We start from the raw sequence: 22612 nt of genomic DNA, 5'->3' as shown, positions 1-22612 counted from the left end.
GCTTTTCAATTTTCTTTTCTCAAACCCTTACCTTTGCTTTCCTTCCTTCCTCTGACCTGCCCCCCCCTCCTTTCATTTCTTCCTTTCTTCCTATCTACCCAAAACATAGCTCATCACAATGGGTCAGGTGCTGCTGTCGTCACTGATCTTGCTTCACTTTACTGTCCTCTTGCTGGGAGGCCTGTCTTCTTTCAGTGCACCTTAGTCGTACCCAGGCTTCTTTCATTCAGCCTTGCTATAAACCTGTGAGCGATTTGGTTTGTGAGTGAGAGTCTTTGTCAAGATCACACACAGCGTTTGTTTCTGTAAAGCTGTGATTGAAACTCAGTTTTTCTCAAGTGCAGAGCATTTTCCCACCTTGGTATTTCCCAAATTTATCTGGAATGTATGTATGTATGCATGTATGTATGTATGGAGTGCTCTTTAAAAACGACTGAGTCTCACCCTCGATCTCATTGAAATCCAGGGTGGGCTTGGGCAGCACGTCCCAAGTGATGGTAGGGTTATACTGAGACTAGCATAGGATGACACGCCAGCATTAAAATCTCGATTGACAGTGTTTTCTACAATTAATCTTGCCCTTTTAGGGGTACATTGAAATACTACAGATTTCTGGGCCCCACCCCAAATTTTCTGAGTCAGAGTCTCAAAACAATTTTGAACTGTGCTTAAAACTATATTTATTTCTCTTTGTCTTCTGACCCAAATTCATTTGGGCTTTTTCTTTAACAAAACAAGAAATTCAGTCTGAGATTCACAAGGGAAAAAACCTTTCATTCCTTTTTGTTTGTTGCATACAGGTTAAAGGATGTTTCTAGCCTTTATCAAGGTGGACTCTAGTGTATCATGTTTTTACAGAAGGGTTACATGCAGTAGTTTTAAAGATCTAATGTAGTAAGTAGAACAGTTCCTTGTAGGGAAATAAAAAGATGGAAATTATTTAAAAATATTTTCTTATTATGCCTTCAGTCCTCAGAAGCAATTATGTGGCTAAATGAGGCAAAACAACATTCTGGTTCTCCAGAGCATTTAGGGAGCAGCCAGGTTTTTGGCCGCAGTCATTTTTAGCAGAAATGAGGATTGCTGCCAGCTCCACGTCACTTCTGTTGGTGATACAGTCCAGCTTAAACTTGGCAAAGGCCAAATTTGAATGATAAATGGCAAAGAAATAGGTATTTGCCAACAATGGGCTTTGGGGACTTGGAACCCTAGTGGGTGGAATCCATATTTTGCTCTTGTGGTTTTGTGATGTGAAATTTCAAAATTGGCTCTGCGCAAGTCCAATCGTTTGCCTTCCCAGGGGAGAAAAGGCCGTGACTGGCTCTGGCTCTGGTGTGTCTGCAAGAAGAACCTTGGGAGTTCTGCTTTGGTGTCCCAGCGTCTGTCACCTGGGACCCAGCACCCCAGAGGTGGCTTGCCAGCCAGTGCCCTGCAGAGGAACACGCAGTTCCCTCCTAAAGGCCAGGAGGCAAAGCAGCAGGATTTCAGAGACGGGGGATTTGAGAGCTGTGTCATCCATCCCGTAGTCTGGTCAGCCTTAGGGACCGGCTACGTGATCTGCAGTTGGCCTCAGAAATGCTTTGGGACAGCTTTCCTGGTGGGTGGGGGTGTGTGGGGTGGATTGCCCGCCATCCTCCCTTCACCCCAGGGGCTCTCCTGGCCTGGCTCCACAGGCACTCGACTGTCATCTGGGTTGTGGGTTTTTTTCTATGGATGGTGAGCCCATCACGAATGTCTCCATCCACTCCTACCTGCCGTACCTGTTGTGGGGAACTAGGCCTGCTTGGCAGAAGCCAGTTTGCTCGCTGCCTTTGGAAATTGTGCCCCTCTAAGAATACTTGTAGACTCCAGTGGTCTCCCCATGTTACTACCAAGGAGTGCCAGTGTGTGCCCGTTGGTCCCTTAGCACTTTTCAGAGCCTGCTCTGGGTGTGCGTGGCCAGTGTGGCAGCAGGGGAGCTGTAAAGAGCATGCTAGAGGAGTTAGTCTGTGAGCTGCTGGCAGAAGCATTTGTGAAAGGGGGTTGTACTGACAAAGATGTGTTTTCCCCCATTTGGGTCATGGTTTATGATGTTGGAGGGCAGTTGGTGTTGGCACTAACCACGTACAGGATTTTGTGAAGGACTGGACATAAGGAGAATGTTATATTCACATAGCAAGGTCGGACCTGGTATGCAGTACATGGCACCTTCATTGGCTCAGTGTTTAAACTTCCTATGTTGATGGGTACAACCCATTGGTCCCCAGTGGCCCCTTTGGAGGAAATTAGGGTTATCCTACCTTAAGGGAGACAACTGAGCTACAAAGGACAACCTTAGGCACACTCCCAGTGGAACACAGGAACTGGGGCCACCTGTTCTTCCACTGAGATGTCAATGGCGGCATAACCGCTCCACCTTTCCTTAATGGTGGCGAGTTACAGCATGGATGTCAGACCGCTGCAGCCGTCTTAATCAAAACTGCTGATTATTTTCATTCCCCCTGAGAAATCAGCTCTAGATCATCAGTAGGCATTCCCAGCAGGCGTCTGGTCAGTCCTGATGTCCCTGCCCTGCCCTGCACGTGGACAGGCGGGGACACCAGGTCAGGAGCCGGGACTGGTTCTTGAGCTAACCTGGCAGGGGCTGAGTATTCTGGAGGAGGCACTCCTAGTTGTCTGCTGCTAAGAAAGGAGGCTCCAGGGCTCCCTCCCCAGCAGGGCAAAGGTATGGGCAGGGCTCCTCGTGCACAGCACTTGGCATTCTTCCAGGACAAGTGCCAGGAAAATAATTTTTGTGCTGCTCTGAAGCTTCAGTTCTTTGACTTACTTGCATGTCTTAGCTTATGTACTTGTTGCTACTTTGTGTTTTAACTAGACCCCTGCCTGGGGAAAAATGGAGACATTCCTTCTGATGATCTTCAGGTCAATGACCTGGCTATCTTATGACTCAGTTTCTCTTTGTTGTAGGCTGTGGGTGCAGTGGTGTGTGTGTGTGTGTGTGTGGTGGAGGTAGAGAGAGAGTAGTTTGTTTGTTCTGTGTGAGATTGGGAAGAACTGCTTCCATGCAGCCCAGGATTTAAATTGCCCCTGTCTTGTTGCTTTGGAATCTTTGTTAATAATGAATTAAACTTAATTTTTGAGACAGTTGATTAAATTTTGTGACTTTTGAACTTAAAGATAAATTTCCCCCAAATACTCTTTCATTGTGTCTAAAATAGTCTTAATACATGTAGTTTTACTGAAAAATGTGTGTTCAGTTGGCATTTATATTCTGAATTGTAAGAATATTTAAACCTTGCATTGATTTCAATTTATTGACTGAGTTATGTTTTATAGGTTTTTTATTCTGGTTATTTAGAAGGGAGATATAGTAATGTATTCTATTTCAGCAATTCTCAAATACGGTCTAACAGTTTATAAATATTACTATCCTTCCTATGACTTGTAACTAAAAATCTATAAAATTATAAGATGCTTTTTATATACAGGGGTGGGCAAATGTAAGTTTATAGTTGTGAGTATGTGAAACATAGTTTATTTTTGTATTATTTATTGTGTTATTTATTTGTATTATGTAAACCTACTTTTGCTCACCCCTGTATAGTTCATCTCCATGTATTTCGACGTTATATGTTTAATGATGACTTCAATACTATACCTGCAGTTTTAATATGAACTTAAGTAGGCTTTAATTTTTAATAATTCTTTATAGAACTACTTTTAGGCAGGCAAAATATGTATGTGTATATAATATATAAACTTAATAATATATATGTTAATCCCCAAGTTGTATTAGGTAAAAGGTATTTCTTACATTTTCTTTGGGATGAAAAGGTTAATTTGGAAATGAAATGAGCGCTAAGACTTAATGTCTGAGAATAAGAAATCACTGAACCTACAGGATGTGGCAAAAGCAGGTTTTCAGTTGTGAGCAAGTGAAACATTTTATTCTATTATTAATTATTTTATTATTTTCCTTATGAACAGCTGTGGTCCTATTTTTGCCCCACCCTTTATACGACAATTCCTTGCTTTACAGTTCCATTTATGAAGCACTGTGCTATGGGAAGCCCTGTTTATAACGGAGTAAACTAGGTCCCTGATCTTAAACTGTTCGTAAGGTGGTGGTAGTGGAGGGGGCAAATATAGAGAGATGTTACTGCTGGTTAGATTTAGAAGTATGTTAAACGAGTGACAAAGTGCTGTAGTAGATAAAAGGTGAATTCTGACTGCAGAGTTAGAGATAGCTCCACAGAGCAGAGGAAATTGAAATTAGTTGGGTAGGATTTTTGCGGGGGAAACAATGGGGTAAGAGTCTCCAGGAAGAAGAGGAGCATGGGTATCTGGTACTTCAGGGACAGTCTTAGGAGTTCACTGTGGCTGGAGTGCAGGGTGTAAGAAGCCAAAGGCAGGAGATAAGGCTGGTAAAATAGGTGGAAGGTGGATCTTTGAAAGGATTTAAAATTACTATCAGGTCAGCCTTAAGAAGATCCCAAGCCACATTCATTTCTAAATGATGGACTCTCTCTAAGCCCCACTACAGTCACAAATGTATTTCTGTCTATGTTGGAGCCCAACAATTAAGACATTCTTAGCTGGGAGGACTTTGATAATTGATGTCAACAAATGCTGGCATGCTCCTACTTGTATATTTTACAAGCAGGGTTTCCCCTCACAAACAGTAAGAAAAAAACCTTTCCTTGGAGCTGGTGACATGCCCTGACCTCACCGCCTATAATGTTTAGTTTCTTGGTCCCCAGGGCTCCTCAGGGCAAGCTGGGTTAGGGTGGCTGCCCCGTGGCTCTTCCGAATGGAAATGCATCAGGCATGGTGTGTTAGTGATAGGAGACAGTTTCTTCACTTTGCGGTTCATCGCTGGCGATAAACTTCCACAGAGAGGCAGATGTCTTTAGACTGAGACGAGGACTCATCGCCTGTTCTCACTGGCTGGTTCTGTGCCTTAGGGTGGACTTATTCTTCTGGGACACTATGTTCCTAGCGAGACCTGCTTTCTTATTGCAGTCACCCCTTGCTAATAACATCATTCAATGACCTTGTCAGACCGTGTACTTCTCCTGAGCTGTGTGGTGCTAAAACTTATGCTAGAAGTGGTTTGAAAGAGTTAATGCGTGCCCGCAAGTGCTTGTAGCTGAGAGGCCGTGATTTAAGGATCGACACTGTTAGGATATCTGGATGTCTTTATAAGACCTTCTAAAGCAGTGGTTCTCAACCTTCCTAATGCCGCGACCCTTTAATACAGTTCCTCATGTTGTGGTGACCCCCAACCATAAAATTATTTTCGTTGCTACTTCATAACTGTAATTTTGCTACTGTTATGAATCGTCATGTAAATATCTGATATGCAGGATGTGTTTTCATTGTTACAAATTGAACATAATTAAAGCATAGTGATTAATCACAAAAACAATATGTAATTTTATATGTGTTTTCCGATGATCTTAGGCGACCCCTGTGAAAGGGTCTTTCGACCCCCAAAGGGGTCGCAACCCACAGGCTGAGAACCGCTGTTCTAGAAGAAGGTGAGGTATTTCGCAGGTTAATATTTTAAAATCTTTATGTAGGTTTTATTTCATGTATTCCTATTTGCATCCCATGGTAAAAATTGGAAAGCACCACTTTTGTCAAGTAGCTTCTTTATTGGCAAATTTATGCTCTACTTTTTCTCCAAGCAATTGAATTTACTGTCACATTATGGTCGGCCACAAAGTAATAGTTCTTACTATTATTAACTAGTCCTATAATAATTAAATACCTGAAAGGTCATTCGTACAGTGTGAGTTGCTTTCACTTAGGGGAACTTGGCTCTGAAGAGAGGATCTGATTCAAGAGGCTGCTAAAACGGGACAAAAATGACTGCTGAGCCCATAACTGGACGATTCCACAGGGGCCTTTAGCGTGCTTGAAAGCCAGACATTAGTGGATTAACCTAGTATTTTATCCGTCGTACTCTTGCTTTTAAGAAGTTTTCTCCCTTTCCCATATTTTCTCATTTATAAGCTAGTGGACATAGGCAGGCAGGAAACTAGTTTGTAATTATTACTAATTGTTATCACTCTACTAAGGTGGTGCTTTTATTACCATTTTCTATTTGCAGGAGTGAGACTCAGAAGGTAACAGGCCCAAGGTTATGCATTGAGGGCTTGGATTTGGATCCAGATTGTCATTACTGTGGCATACTGGCTTAATATATGATAGATAAGAGTATGTGATATTGGAATTTTTGAAGAGAAGGAATAATATTTTCTTAGTGAAATATGAATAATTTTGATTAGTAATTTTCAGCATTAAATACCGTCTCACTGATACAGGTGGGAAAAGAGTGCCAGAGAAGTGACTTGCTCACGAGGCCATTGTAGAAGCTTTCTTGTTAATATTATACTTATTAATAAAATGTATTATAATACTAAGACTATGTGAGTTGGGTAATAGGCAAATATTTAGTAAAATTTACTACTGTTAATGTGCCTAATGTGATTGGAAAAAGATTCTCTCAAAATATTAAGTATAACATTGCAGTACTAAAATTCTTCTAAGGTGTGATTTAAATTCATACACAGTGAATGCTCAGTTAATTGGAACTTTTCAGAATGTTCAAATTGCCTTCAGTTAATTTTTACAAAATCATTGAAAACGCATTTTTAAAATAGGCAAGTGTTCATTTTTTTCCCTCCCAGAGTTTATAGCCCAACAGACTCTTTCTAAATGAATAAAAAAAGAGTTACAAAGTCATTAATCTCTTACAAGGGCCTGAGAGAGAGTTGCAGTTAGACCTTATTATTGCCTCATTTATAAACCAGGGCCCAGAGTGACTCCGTAAGGTCACAAAACAAGCCGCGTTGAAGCCGGGACTGGAACCGACGTCTCCTGCCTCCCAGTCCGGGGCTGTTACCACTCCCAGGAGTTGACCAATCATCATAGTTATTAATATCCCACTTGCCACTTGCTACAAGCCATGAACATAAATATTTTGCTGGCATTTTATCTTCACGCTCCCTATGTGCCAGGCTCCCTTTCTTTCTTCTTCCACAGCCCCTTCTAATAACTCACGCTCCTGTCTGACCACACTGGCCTTCACTGTGAAAGTCACACGTCACCCTGGCGAGGAACCTTGGAGCATGTGGAGTTTGCATACTTTCTTTTTGATCTCAAGGCCTTTTGTGGACTTCCCTCTTTTTCTTCGTGTGTGCGTGCGGGCGTGTGTCACAGGGAAGATGATAAAAAGGAGCAGTTAGGAATCCATGGTACTACATTAATATCTGATGGCTTTGTATGTATATTAGGAAACAGTAAAACGAATGCTTCTTACATAGTTTATAATATATGTGTTCACCCAGTTGATCCCAGGACTGTGATTTATTTAATACATGACCCATTATCACAATCTGAGAACTAGAATCCTCGGAGTAAGGGTAGGCAGAATGTCATTTGCCTTTTCACATGTCCTCAGGTTCGAAGGCCTTGTCTCAGAACACAGCTTTTCTTTATAGATTGCAGATTCCTCGCAGTTCTTGTCCCCCCTGCCACCTCTATAAGAACATACAAAATTGTCACAAAACTGGAAGTAATGTTACGGGAAGACATGGCCAAATTTAAAGAAATTTGGCTGAGAATGCTCTGAAATGTTATTGGTAAATGAATCTTTGAAGAAAATGAATTCCTTTACTGGAACAAAAGTAATTTATTATGCATTTCATGGGTGTCTGCCAAAAGAGTTACTAGCAATATGAAGGTCTAATGAATATGAAGTAAATACACTGTGTTAGCTCTGTTCATGTGTGCACCTACCTGTTAATTTTCTCTGAGATTTTAACGATTTAAAAAAAGCATCTCCAAAGACAGGTGTTGGCATGTGTGATAATTCATGATGCTGCTGCTTATCACACCAGGCCCAGCTCTCGGAATTTGTGAGGCTGAGTACAAAGAGATTATTTTATTGACTTCGGATTTTAAGAAAGGTTTGAACAAATAAACAGCAAGTATTGATTTCGACGTCCTGTTGGAGTTTTGTGGGTAAAACAGTTCCAAGTAAATGACTGCCGGCGTTTAAATGCTGATTTAATTGGTGTGCTGCCCCTCTGGTCGCCGGTAGTGAGGCGTGGTTTCACCAGAGCTGGGGCACGCGCTCCAGCATCGTTTTTATCTTATTACGCACAAATAGTTTTAATTTAAAGTTCTCATTAAGTCTAGTTGCTTGATTGATGGTGACGCCTGGATATGGCCTGAAGTTTATTTTGGGGGCTTCACAGATTAGCAGCTGGAAGGAAACAGTTTCAGGCAGCCAGGCGCTGAGCTGCAGCTCTGTGTGTGACTATCGTAAGCTGCCAAGGTTTTGTAAAACCTCTGTTTTCCTCTACTAAAGGGGAGAAGTAATTCCCACCATCTGGTTCTTAGGAGTATTGTGTAGCATAAGTGGGAGATGCCTGTGGACCCCTTTGAAGCTCAAGAAGAGTAGCACTTTAAGTTTAATCTTGGAAGTTAATAGTGATGTGCTTTATTTGCAGAACAGTGTTTTTCATCTCAGGACATTGGAAATAAATCCTTACTTCCCTAATGTGGGAAATAGAGAGATGGAGAGCTATTGTGTTAACAAAGTAACTATTTTTAAAGACTGCTTTTATTTCTCTGATAGCAGCAATTTTTCATTCCTTATGATACCAAGCATATTCGTTCTGCTTTCTTGTAAATGCTGCTTGGTGCTTGGACTATGAGATGCTTTCTCTAATTGAGATAAAGACACTCATCCAAATCTCCTGAAAAGCCGGTTTTGCTATAAAAGATTGTAATTCACCAGGTTTTAAATCTTGCCTCAGGGTTCTTTACCAGTTAATTTGAAGGCTAGTATAGTCATCTGTTTTGCTTTGATTCATTTCAGAAGAAAAACTTTCTCTTTAGTATGTTAATGACGTTGAGTTGTAGAACAAACCCTCTCCTTTGCCATTTATATTTGTACATTCATATTTTACAGACAACCCCAGAATTCTTATAAATTTGGGGCCGTGCTTTTCTTCACCACAGCATGCTTTCTGTTTCAGTGTGTACAGATGCGCAACGCAATGTGCTCCTCTGCCCAGAGCCGACTTGTGCGCATAGAATTGTTCTGTCCTTGAAAAGGCAGCATTCCAGGGTGTGGATATAACCTAGTTTACTCAGGCCTAGAAGGGGCAAGAGGGGGAGAAGGGGCAGCCAGCAAGCTCTCCAGTAAGGAATTTGTTAAATTACAAAAAATAACAATTCTGCTAAACACAGAGTTAGGTCATCAGCTCGTGACTCCCTTTTCTTGTGAGAGAAAGTGCTCGTGTTCTCTTGCTTTATTTGAGCCATTATGGGAGAATTGGGGTTTGTTGTGACTGATGGTTGTTTCCTGGCCTGGTGTTTGTGGATCTTCCCGTGTTGCCTCCTAGTTGATTGAATCACATTTTGTCTGGTTCTATTACCTCCACGCAAACTGAAATGAGCGTTGTTAGGGTAGAAGTTTAGATTTATCTGAAAGGGTTTCTTTGTCGGAACCTATACACGTAGCTTTTACTTTTTCTTTTGAGGAAGGCCACTATAAAGCACCGCGAGAGTCTAACCTCGGGGTTATAAAAGCAGAGAAGAGAGCTTTGGCAACGAGGGACGGCTGGCTTCTCCTAACACAAGAAAGAGCCATAACCACAAACGTACTCTGATGTGTAGGAAGGACAGATCAGAGGCCGTGGAAGCGGACAGTCTGAATTTGAGCTTGGGAGGCAGTTGTGAGCACCATCAAAGTCATGCTCTGGAAATGATCACACACTCACCCTCCACCTGCCTGGGGTGCAATGTTTTGTTTCTTCAGATCAAGGCTGCGTGAAGAGAGATTGCAGCATAGAGGACTGAGTTCATCCCTGACGACTCCTTATTGGTCGTCTTTCTCAAAAATGAAATGCATGTTTACAAGTCACAAGCCAGAGAACCTATGCTGTTCTTCTAGAAGCACTTTAAGGGTTTCCTGGGCTCAGATGTGTTGCCTTTCCAGGGTGGCCTTGCAGGAGGCTGTCCCTGGGCCTTTGTGGCGTAAAGGAAAAGATAGAGAACTGGCCATGTTGGTGAGCCAGACAACGGCTGGGCATTGACTATATGAGTCCATCAAATCAGAAACCCTTGACTTTTCTGATATACAGGGGTGACACAAGTAGATTTTCAGTTGTGAGGCCACGAAACAGTTTATTCTTGTATTATTTATTAATTATTATTTATTTTTATTACAATTGTAAACCTACTTTTGCTCACCCCGGTATGTCTGAAAACGAACAAAGGCTTATTCTCACAGGGGGAAAAAAAAATCCAGTGATCTGAAGATGAACTCTGCCTGTTCACAGGCCAGTGGAGGTTTTCCATGCCCCGGCAGCAGCTGAGTCGTCCCTGAAGTCATTTATTCCTTTAGGAGGGAGTTTTCCAGCCCAGCCGCTCTGCCATCAGTCGTCTCCCACCTAACTTGGCCTGCGCTCAGCGCTAAGCCCAGGCTGGGTCTGGTGCTGATAACACATTTTTTTTTCAACAGGAAGTGCCTCCATTTTCAGTTGTCTGTGGGAGGGTGGAGGGCAGATAAGCTGTGAATGGAAACACAGAACAGATTTCTGCTCCACCCTCACTGCACTTTGATCAGAGAAAGAGTTGGGACCTCCGCCTGCCTCAGCTGCCCTCCGAAAGGAGGAAGGATGATTCAGCGATGGGCATTCCCAAGCGCTCTGCCCTCCTGTTGTTCAGAAGCATTTGGTGGAGGGGTTGGTTTAGGTTAGCGAAGTGTCTGCTTTTGCGACGTTGATATATCTACGATCTGAACTGAAGTCCTTTCAAGGGTTTCAACTAGATGTGCTTCCCATGTGTCTTCAACTGGTTATTTGCAATTTATACTTGTATTCTTGTGTTGTGTATATTGGGTCCAGAGTCGCAATAAGCTCTCTCTGATTTTCTCCCCAAATTGTACTGATTCTCAATAGGTAGCTCTTAAATGTCACCTCTGAGGAAAAGGCCCTTAATGAATGATATGACAAGCCAGGTTTCTTAGAAGAGTTGAGCCAATGACATCTGCAGTTAGAATACCAGCTTCAAAAGCTCAGGTTCCACTGGTGAATCCGTGTAATGTGTTTGGTATTTAACTTATGTGAAACCATGTTTCACATGGGCAGGGACGACCAGGTTCTAGCCTATGCCAGGTGGCATGGAGGTGACTCCCAGGGTGCATGAGGCCCCTTCCGATCCTCCCTTCTCTCTGTTGGTGCTTCCACTCTGATTCCTCCCTATTTTTTCTGGCTACTTTTTGACTCTATCCAGCCTGGCTCACCCCTCAAGTGCTTGTGCCCCATGTTTCTGGTGCTAGTATCTTCTACTCTTACCACAAAGTTAGGCTGTGCTATGCCATTCAAATGAAAATATTCAAAGACAGGCATAGATGGCTAATAGGTTGAGCCCTCCTAAATGGTCCCCTGGCCCCCATGCTCTTCTGGGTTTCCTTTGCGTGTGTACGGACAAGTTGTAATTATGACATATAATTTTTCTATCTTGCTGTTTTTCACCTAACATTACATTAGGGGATTTTCCCCCCATTTTGCTACATGATCTTTTTATTTTTGATAATTGCATAATAGTTCATCGAGCGGATGCACTCTGCTTTTCCAAACCATTCCCATATTATTAGACATTAGATTATTTCCATGGTTTCCACTATTATAAGTAAACTTGCAATGAATGTCTTCCTGTGTGGAGCCTTTCCCTTCTTTTGAATTCTTTCATTATAATAGCCCTGTAATTTCATTTTCCAAAATGAAATTACAGAGCTAAGTAGGGTATAGAATTCTTGATATCTCTGCTAACTACTTTCTCAGGCATATACCAGAATATAGCCCCACTGGCTATGGATAAGCGTACTGGGGCTATCACAATGTAATCAGATCTCATCATTATGATTTTATGTATCTTACATAAAAATGACAATTTATATTTTATTGAGATATGATTGACATATAAAAGTTTTACATTGTAGTATTTCATGTTTAAATAGTGTATGTCCATATACAAATATGATTCTCAAGCTTTGGGCGCAAGTACTTGCTCTACTTTTTATCTGAGAGACTCTAATGTTCCTTTTGATTTCAAATGAGCTGATTTTAAAAAAAAGTATTGAATTTATTTGGGTGACATTGGTTAATATAATTATATAGGTTTCAGATGTACAATTCTATAAACATCATATAATTCTATAATACATCCTCTGTATATCGTATTGTGTGTTCACCACCCCAAGTCAAGTCTCCTTCCATAAACATTTATCCCCCATTTACCATCTTCTCTCTCCCCCAACCCCCTTTCCCTCTGGTAATCACCGTACTGTTGTCTGTATCTATGAGTTTTTGTTTTGCTTAATTCATTCACTTTTTTCAACCCAGCTTCCTCCCCCCCCCCCCCCCCCCAGACAGCTGTCAGTCTGTTCTCTATTTTGTTTGTTAGTGTGTTTTGTTCACTAGATTCCACATATAAGTGAAATCATATAGTATTTGTCTTTCTCTGACTGGCTTATTTCACTTAGCATAATACTCTTCAGGTCCATCCATGTTGTTGCAAAGGGTAAGATTTCCTTCTTTTTTGTGGCCATATAGTATTCCATTGTGTAAATGTACCACAACTTTTTTTTTATCTATTCATCTACTGATAGGCACTTGGGTTGCTTCCAAATCTTGGCTACTGTAATAAAGTTGCAGTAAACATAGGGGTGCATATATTCTTTCGAATTAGTGTTTCAGATTTCTTTGGATATATTCCAAGAAGGGAATCCCTGTGTTATAAGGCACTCCCATTTTTAATTTTTTGAGGTAACTCCATACTGCTTTCCACAGTGGCTGCACCCATCTGCATTCCCACCAACAGTGTATTCCCTTTTCTCCGCATCCGTGCCAACACTTGTTGTTTGTTGATTTGTTGATGATAGCCATTCTGACAGGTGTGAGATGATATCTCACTGTGGTTTTAGTTTGCACTTATCTGATGATTAGTGACCTTGAGCATCTTTTCATGTCTGTTGGCCTTCTGTATGTTTTTTTCAGGTTCCTTGCCCAGTTTTTAATTGGATTGTTTGCTTTTTTGGTGTTGGGTTGTGTAAGTTCTTTATACATTTTAGATATTAACCCCCTAGAGCTGATATTTTTTTTAAGAAACTCTTCACTCATGTAATTTTGAGTTTGCCTGCCCTTTGACAGTAGGACTCTTGGCCTGCTATATAGCTTAACATTTTTGTCTGAACTAAGAAGACAATGGGTATTTCACAACTGGTAGCTTTTGGGATTATTGCTCAGGTATAAGAATAATAATCAAGGTATTAAGATTTCTTTAATGTGGCTTATTTGAAAAAGGGACAATGAGCCTTTTGAAGGGCTGTGGAAGCACTTTTTATTTTTTTGCGAAGTGTTGTCAATAACAATTAGAATAAGTCATTGTTGAAGTGAATGGTTTCCCTTAGCTTTAGATGAGTTCCACTGCTCCCACCCAGTGATGGTGCTAACTCACCTGGTGAAGGATGGAATTGGAAGATTAAATTCAGTCTACACTCCTTATCCTTAACAATAGTAAAATACTAATAATAGCATATACCTACGTACAGTTTATTAGCTGATTTAATTCTTGCAACAACCTTACACATAGGTGCTTCTTTATTTTCATTTTCTAGTAAGGAAACCAAGGTACAGAAAGTGCTAGTTTAGGTCTTCTAGTTTATCTCTCCCACATTTTCTCTTAACTCCTTTGCTTAACACTTCTGTTTTAGCTGGTTTTCCTGTGAACAGGTCTCCCCATGTCCTGCATACCTCCAACCTGAGCACCCTTTCTTTTAATGGAATGTTTTAACTCATGGCAAGGCATCATGCTGATGCTTTTACAAACATCTCAGTGAATTGTCACAACCAGACTTGGGGTAGGTGAGGCAAGGGCAGGTTGAGGAGGAGGCTCAGGGAGGTGACCACACTCAGTGGGTGGCAGAATCAGGACAGTACTTGAAAGCCCACGCTTGTCCCCCCAGTGCAGGCTGCTGTGGCTCTTCTCCAGGAATCCTTCCCCCTCTTTGGTTCCTTTTATGACCTCTTACCGCACCTCCCTGTCTCAGCCACTCATTTATCATTTACGATAGGCTGTTGAGCAGCCTTACTGTCGAGTGTGTGAGTGTCCTGGCTCCTCATGTGGCCTGGGAGCTGGTCCAGGGAGTAACTATCTCTTTGGGGCTCACAGTCTCAGTGCCTGACTCTCATGGGTACCTTGCTACTGTTCCTTGTTACTGACTTGTGGTGACGACAGACTGCTCTGCTATCTCAGCACGTCTGGTTATTTGAGGTGGACTGTTTCCTGGGCCAATCCAGGCACCCTCTTCATTTCAGAGAATAGCACTGGCTCTGCTGAAGTCAGGGTTAGTCAGATAAATGCACATGTGCTTATTTTGGGGGAATAAATCAATCAACACAAGGTTGAGTGTGGCATAAGTCATTTATAAAGGAGCTTACTCTTTCTACTAGTTGAATGATAGCTATTGAAGACTCTAAAATGAAGAGTCCTTTTGTAATTTAATACCACCCTTTTGTTTATTGCTCTGGGAGTTAAGTCTGGATCCACGTTGGCTTTGCTAATTGTGGAGGTTCTGGATTTAAGGGCCATATTTCTATCTGCAACCAAATCCATAGCTTTAGTGTGTTGACAGGATTATTTCAGCTATTTCATAAGAATCTATTTTAAATTTTAAGCATGTCAATGACTTTGAAATTTTCTTTTTTATGCACCTAAAACCCTCAGTTTAAGTCTTTAAGTTTGTGTTACCTAAAAAGAGGTAAGGGTGTGGGGGTACTGTTGTTGCTGGATTTTAACATACACTCATGTTGGCTAGGAAAAGAAAGGATACCTATAGAGGGGCTGGCTTTGGTCTGTCCAATTAATAGGAAGTTGGGATGGGAAAACAGGAAGTCATATGGTTAGATCTCCTAAAACCTTACATCCTAGCATCATGCGGTTATTGTGAGGATTAGAGAGAAAACCAGATTTTATCTGGGGAAGCGTAGGACCACATTTATTTCCAGGCCCCAAGAACCAAGGGGACTCCATGCATCTTCCAATCAGTTCAGCCTGGTATCTTGATGCCCTGTGTTTCTGAAGTGAATGTAACATCAATTCAGCCAGACACATGTTTTAAGGATTTAATGGGATTGTGTATGTAAATGAATGCTTTGAGAAGTATAAAACATTCTACCTGTGTCAAAAAACAAGTATCTAGTAATTTATGGGGTAGAATCCTGAAAGCACAGAAGAAATAATGGGTTTATGTGATTATGCCTGGATTTTAAAAAATATATTATTATTGATTTCAGAGAGGAAGGGAGTGGGAGAGATAGAAACATCAATGATGAGAGAATCATTGAATGGCTGCCTCCTGCATGACCCCTGTTGGGGATCAAGCCCACAACATAGGCATGTGCCCTTGACTGGAATCGAACCTGCGACCCTTCAGTCCTCAGGCTGATGCTCTACCCATTGAGTCAAACCAGCTAGGGCATGGCTGGATTTAAACAAAAAACAACCAAATGCACTGTTTTCTCAAGCCATAGTCTAAACATGATTTTAGTTATTTTAGTTTTATTCTACTAAATTATATCACATAAATTGTATGTTTTCTATATGGCCTTTCTCATGTGGATAGAAGGAATGAATGAAACAATGTAAAGGTCACCTTTTGCTTTGAGAAATAATTGCCACAATCATGACAGATAAAGGGTGTTTCCATTCTGGTTATAGTGTGGTCTGCTTCCAACATAGCCCATTCTTCTTGGAAAGAATTAAGGTAAATGAGTTAGATATTAAATCTGTATATGCATAGGTTAATTTTCCATGAAGTCAGTGCTCAAAAATTTCATTTATCAGGCCTTGCTGAACTGCATAGCTTTCTCTTTTAGGCTTTGGCATAACTACTAAACCTTATGGCTCTGCTGTGTGTGTGTGTGTGTGTGTGTGTGTGTGTGTGTGTGTTCGATGCTCTGCATTTTCTCTTGAAATGATTAGATTGTGTGGCACTTTTTACAAATAGGTTTCTTCTTCCAGTTCCTTTTCTACTTTCGTCCAGCTGAACATGTTGCTGTGTGGTTATTGCCATGCGTCCTCAAGATAACAGGGGAATGTTTGTGAGAGCTTAAATCTCCAGGGCGAGGTCAATGGCACTGGGCAGCACAGCGAACTGCCCTGGCCAGGCTGCACTGCCCATCTCACTTGTCCCCATGTGTTGACCTAGTAGGAGCATGACACCTAACAAATTTATGGATATAACTCTCTCCTCCTCTCTGTCCCCATCTTCTGCCAGGCGGGTGCCCCGGTGATGCCTGGCACAGGAGAAAGCACTAACCCCGAGAACAGCGAGCTCAAGTACTCAGGTCAAGATGGGCTGTACATAGGCGTCAGCCTGGCCTCACCGGCCGAAGTCACGTCCTCCTCGGTGAGACAGGATTCGTGGTGTGCACTTGCCCTGGCCTGAGCCTGCTGCCGCTGCTGGAGCGGGGAGGCCCTCGGGACCTGCGGTGATTATGCCACACTGTGCAAACTGGGGCGAGTATGCTGACAGAACATTCCTCTGATGTGTGATTTCCGTGCCTTTATTTTGAAAGAGATGCATTTCCCAAGAGGCTTGTTCTGCCTTACCAGCCAGCCCCTGTCAATGAAGAGCCAGGGAGAAGATGGAGCGCTTCCTGGGAAGGCCGGTGCAGCCCACAGCATGCTGCCTCCTCCCTGGCTGCGGCCACTTCCAACCAGCCTGCCTCTGGGTCTGCCAGGGCACCCGCTGTGCCACTTCCAGAAACCTGGACTAGGCCTGGGGCCTTGCCTGCTAAGGAATATTGAGATTTTAAAAGAAAGGTTTTATGTGTATTGCCCCAAATCATGTGCTTCTTCTGATTTCTTAATACCTTTCCACACCCAGATTTCACGTGCGTTCACGGAGAAGACCATTTGAGGCCATTTGGTACACACCTCTGGAGGCTGAGTCGGTTCATGAGGTCACTTGTCAAAAATATTGCTCAGTTTGCAGGACTGCATTGTAACTGTAACATACACTGTGACTGGCGTTTCTCAAAGTTCATCTTGTGTGACTGACCTAAAGTCAGTTGGAATTTGTAAACAGGGTAGCAAACAAGATATTTTTCTTCCATGTATACAATAATTTTTTTAAAAAGTGCAATTTGCGTTGCAGCAATCAGTGTTAAATCATTTGCATAAGATTTAACAACATTTTTTATAATGAATGTAAACATTTTAACTTAATGGTACTTAAATAATTTAAAAGAAAAATGTTAACTTAGACATTCTTATGCTTCTTTTACAACTACATCCCATTTCTATATTCCCAATTGTTAAAGAAAAATATTTCAAGAACAAATCTTCTCTCAGGAAAATTGCCTTTATTCATTTGTTAAGAATTCTTATACAAGAACACCAATATCCACCCCCTTTATTTTACTGTGGAATATGTGCTGGAAAAATTGCAACAAAACTTTACTACCTAACAGACGATATTTGTAAATATTCTAGGTATCTGTACACACTAAGGTGAAGTCTCTACAGTGTGACTAACCCACAGGCAGGTTGGTTTACATTAATTTTTAAAAATGGGATGTCATATGGAAACCTATTTCACCAGAGTTTTAAAAATAAAAAGGGTATTGTTTTGTCTTCTGTACAGTGAATTCCTTCCCTTTCAGTTTCATTTTAATACTGTATAGACATTCATATAAAACAAGCGCATGTGATGTTTTTGCAAATTGCCTTATGGCCTTCATGTCCATGAATTGTCCTTTTGGAGCTGTTTTATAGCTTGGTTTATTTGAAGTTGGCACATGGAGTTATCACTTTCAATTTGCATTGGGGAAAATTTTTATAATTAAAGGGACCCAGTAGTAGATCACATTATCTGAGACTAATAAGCATTCTCTTTAGGAACAGTTCTTGAAAAAAATTGAAAAAGTCTAGAGTTTTTTCCCCTTTGAACGAAATACTTTATAGTCCAGAAACGTCTCCTCTTTGGAACCTGCCTTTTGCAAAGTGCCACTAAGTCTCAGAGCTCATCTGAGGTTGAAGTCCTTCCACTCACCAGAAGGTATAGAATGATCTGAACTATCTCTACTTTTCCTTCACCGTTGGGTGGATTTCAGGAAGTCAAGAAGCTGTTCCACAACACAACATGGTGCAATTTCATCTTGGCTCCAAGGTGTGGGCCACTTACTTTTCATGCACTGATTACAGCCATTCTATGGGGTCCAGTTAGATTCAAGAGAAGGGAAGTCTTCTTCTGTGGTGGGTGGTGTTGGAAGTCAGACATAGGGCTGGGGTATGTGTGTGTCTGGGGAAGTCACTGAAGCCTGCATGCACCCTAAAACCATAGGGTGGGCTAGAACAATGGATAGAGTGCTGGATTTGGAGTCCGATCACTAGGCTTCAAGCCCTGCTCTGCATGCATGAACTCTGTGGCCTTGGGCAAGTTATTCAACTCATTTTCCTCAACTTCTAACTCAAAGGAGAGCGTCCATATAAAGTACCTAGTGCAGGGCTTGGTGCACAGTAAGCATTGAGTGTGAACATGACTGAAAAAGGGTGGCAGGAGCTCTTATCTAATGGGTGTTTGGAATGTCTTAGGCCTTTGCAGAATCACAGGGACTAAGACATCCCTGGCTCACCTGCATTTCTTCCACAACGCTGAGGAGAGTGATGCAAGGGATTCCCCTGCCCAGGGGGTGGCAGAGATGGATGGGGAGGATGCTTGAAAGATACCAGTGTGAGTTCAGCTGATTGTTTAATAGGACAGGGCTGGTCTGACGACAAAGAAAGTTATTATCCCTCGTTTTTTTCTCCCTCATTCCTCTTATGGTTTTCATTACTTTGAGTCCTTTCTGGTGGGTTGGTAGTTGTTGAGTTAATATGTTTTGATTGGAAAATGAATTTTTCTTATTGAGGCTTCCAAATCCTTTTTTATGGGTATGCTCCCAAATGTTGCTACTTCTAATCCTAGAGTGCCATTCGGTTGCTGAAGCTCCTCTTCAGAACACAAAGGGGAAGGAAGTATGGCTTTCATGGAATGACCAGGGGCAGAGGAGAAGGAGGGGACTGTTTTAACACAGTGAGCTCTACTGATCTGGGCTTTTTCAATGGTCGCTTTCTCATCTGTCATTGTGCACAGTGGAAGTTTGATCATTTCTTCCAAACATACAATCAGCACCCCTACCCCAGAGTATGATAATCAAAGAAAAGTCATTTCTTGCATTGGTCAGCGTGGCTAAGTTGGCTGGAGTGTAGCCCCATGCACCGAAGGGTCTTTGGTTTAGTTCCAGGTCAGGCCACATGCCTAGGTTGAAGATTTGATCCCAGTTGGTGTGGGAGGCAACCGATCTATGTTTCTCACGTGGATGTTTCTCTCCCTCTCCCTCTCTCAAGTCAATGAAAACATATCCTCAGGTGAGGATTAAAAAAACAAAAAAACACACAAGTTATTTCTCAAGAATTTCATCGACATAGCTGCACCTTAGCTTAGAGCAGTGGTTCTCAACCTTCTGGCCCTTTAAATATAGTTCCTCATGTTGTGACCCAACCATAAAATTATTTTCGTTGCTTCTTCATAACTGTAATGTTGCTACTGTTATGAATCGTAATGTAAATATCTGATATGCAGGATGGTCTTAGGTGACCCCTGTGAAAGGTTCGTTCGACCCCCAAAGGGGTCGCAACCCACAGGTTGAGAACCTCTGGCTTAGAGAGTGCTCAGACCCATTACCGAGGGTTTCAGAATTTATGTCCTCTGTCCCTCTTGGCTGATGTTAGGCCATCTTACATAACCGAAAGCTCTGTCTGGGGTTTCTCTTCAGGGTCACTTTGTGTTGTTTCCTGGTGCCTATGGGAGGGTCAGGAAAGCAAAGGGAGCCATTCATTTCCCCCTGCAAGTAAATTAACTTCTTGCTCATGGGCAATGTTTTCCCCAGTCCTTGGAAAATTGATGTAATTTCAGATTATAGATAGGTTAGCTGCTGGAAGGGCAATACAGTAGGTCCTCGTGACTCCGCCAGATTCCAGGCTGCTTTTATTTCGAGGCAGCGTGGTGCCTTCGGTACGTTAAGGTCTCTCCTTGCCTGGGCATTGTCCTTGGGGTCTTCAGCTCCCTGTGACTCTGAGGAGGAAATGCTAGGTGTGTGGGAGGCTGGAAGGGGGATGTAGAATAAGGCAGCCCTAGCTAATTAAGATGTGTTTTGTTTCTGGGTTGAAATAGTAAGTCAGTTTGGGAATCTCCTGTTTGGAAGCTTTAAAGGGCAGTCAGATATGAGTTGGTTATTTTATACGAGAACTATTAATAAATTTGCTAGATCAAATCTTTGAAAACAGGGTCTGTGGGTAAAGATTCTGTGCAGCTCTGGCCACTTGGGGCCTCGAGATGGATTCTGTGTGGCTGAGCCACTAGCTCCAGCTAATGCAGGCCTGTCTGCTATGGGTTTTGGAGGCGGGACAAGGTTTGGGGGTCAAGGTGCTAGCTCTTTGTAGGATTTGTAGAGGAGAGGAATCATAGTTGAATCAGTTTCAACTATAAGATATTATAGGCTGAAAGCCCAAGTTCATAGGAACTTTGGGTAGATAAATTCTGGCCGATAGTTCCAAATAACTTCTAAAGGAGAGTCAGGCTGTTGCAGGTGCACATCGATCTCTGAGACTCACGGCAGAGTGAGCAATCACGCCCCCACCAAGTCCACTAAGGCAGGTCCCAAATCTGCACTGGAGAACGAGCAGGACAGCTGGTCCTCACTGTTCTCCCTGCTCAGCTGTCACAGGGACATGTCCATTCCACAGTCAATATCACTGTTTTTGTTAAAGAGATTCTCTTTGTGGCTTTTTAAAAAAAAGAACAAACATTTTAAAAATGGCTAAACTACAGCAATTAAAGATGAACTAATTTTTAATTAATGGAAGGGCTTATATTTTGGTCATAAGTGGTCCCCTGTGGTAAGATAATTATCTAGATATCCCTTAGCTTTTGAGCAAGTCACTTTTCTCTGGGCCTCAGCGAACATATAATAGAGAAATCAGGCGGTGTGTTCTGAAGGTCCCTTCCATCTGTGTTTGCTGCCCATTGGCCCATGTGCAGATTATGGGCAATGAGGCGATGGTGGGTCTGGTCTGGTCTGAGTCCCCGAGTCTGAGGGGCCTCCGCAGGCTGCTCCATGACTAGGGAAGCTGGTAGGATTGGAATCTCCTAGCTTTCTCCTGGTTCCCTCAACTCCCCAGGCTTGGATCTATGGAGGCCAAGTCCCCCTGTTGCCTTAGGCCACAGAGGGTGAGTGTCCTGGTCATATTTATGAACACGGACTTGGTAAGAGGTGCTGCCACCCCCTAACCCAACCCCCCAATAGAAAACTTATACAGTGATACGTACCCAGACCGGAAAATGGAAACGTCTGGCAGCCCAGCAGTCCGCAGAACAAGGAAAAAACAGCTTTGCTTTGCTTGGCCCATTGCTTCAATATCTTGTAGTTGGTTTTTTATTTCTTGGAAACAACCAACTTTTCATTGTTGTTTGCCTTCTGTGTCTTCTCTTTAGCCATTACAGAGTTTTCCTCCCTGTCTCTCCACCCCTTCCCTAGCTCTTACCCTTATTTTTGTGGATTCTATTCCGTTATCACTCCAAGACGGGTCTGAAATAATAATAGCAAATATTATTGCTTACTATGTGCCAGTTTCTATACAAAGTGCTGCACATGTATCGATTGATCTAATCCTCATACCACGGTAAGTGAGGTGCTGCTGTCCCATTTTACAGATGTGTCTACAGAGGCACAGAGAAGTTAGTAACTTGTCCAGTGTTACACAGTGGTAGTCTGGCTCCAGAGCACATGCTTTTAAACCACGCCACCGTATTGTCTTTTCATCTTGATTGAAAGGGAAAGAAATGGAGAAACAGGGGAGGCAGCACTGTCTGAGACTTGAGATTATGTCCTTTCTCCTCTAGCATCTCAGAAACACACAGTTGTGATTTGTAACACAGGTATGCTGAGATTGAGGGAATCTCAAAGTATACATTTCTTTGATTGATAGGTTTCTTATGAATACATAAAGTCATGTGTAGTTAGCTGGGAAGTATTGAGTTTGGAGATGTTGTGCTGTCTCTGAGCAAATCACTTCTCTCTTTTTCATATAACTTCAAGCAAGGCTTGTTATGCTCTTAGCTCAAAAGCATTTTACAAAGTTTAAAAAGCTGGTGAAATTATTAACAGTGATTAAAACTGAACACCAGAGAGAACAAGGACTACTTCGTTGTGATGTAAAATCATTCAATCACATGGTGGTTGTGCCAAAGAATTGTTTTTAGGAACACTTGTGCAAGATTTTGGCAGTGGTGTGTTAGGCTTTATCTTTTAAAATAAGTATTCATTACTGCTGACATCATTGTTGCTATTATTCTTTCGATAAGTTTGCTTTAATAATGATGCTCTCTGTCAGGGGTTCTCAAGCTTCTAGGTGCACAAGAATCACACATAATGCTTATCAAAATTGCAGAGCCCCTGACTCCTTCCCCAGAGAATCTGATTCTGCAGGGCTGAAGACCTTT

At 42.1% G+C, this 22612-nt stretch overlaps 1 protein-coding gene across 1 annotated transcript in view; it reads left to right on the top strand.

Moving 5' to 3' along the window:
• The window catches only part of GATA6 (GATA binding protein 6), a 30403-nt gene extending 12693 nt beyond the window's left edge, over positions 1–17710 (top strand). Inside the window, exon 7 of the mRNA XM_070420524.1 lies at positions 16343–17710. Coding sequence (XP_070276625.1) covers positions 16343–16513 — 171 coding nt within the window. The 3' untranslated portion in view covers positions 16514–17710. The remainder of the gene's footprint in view (positions 1–16342) is intronic.
• The last annotated feature ends 4902 nt before the right edge of the window (positions 17711–22612 follow it).

Source organism: Myotis yumanensis, unplaced genomic scaffold, assembly GCF_028538775.1.
Source record: "Myotis yumanensis isolate MYYU_CA2020_CCGP unplaced genomic scaffold, mMyoYum1.0.hap1 SCAF_7, whole genome shotgun sequence".
NCBI lineage: Eukaryota > Metazoa > Chordata > Mammalia > Chiroptera > Vespertilionidae > Myotis > Myotis yumanensis.
The sequence above is the reverse complement of the archived record's forward strand: the minus strand, read 5'-3'. Positions and strand labels throughout refer to the sequence as shown.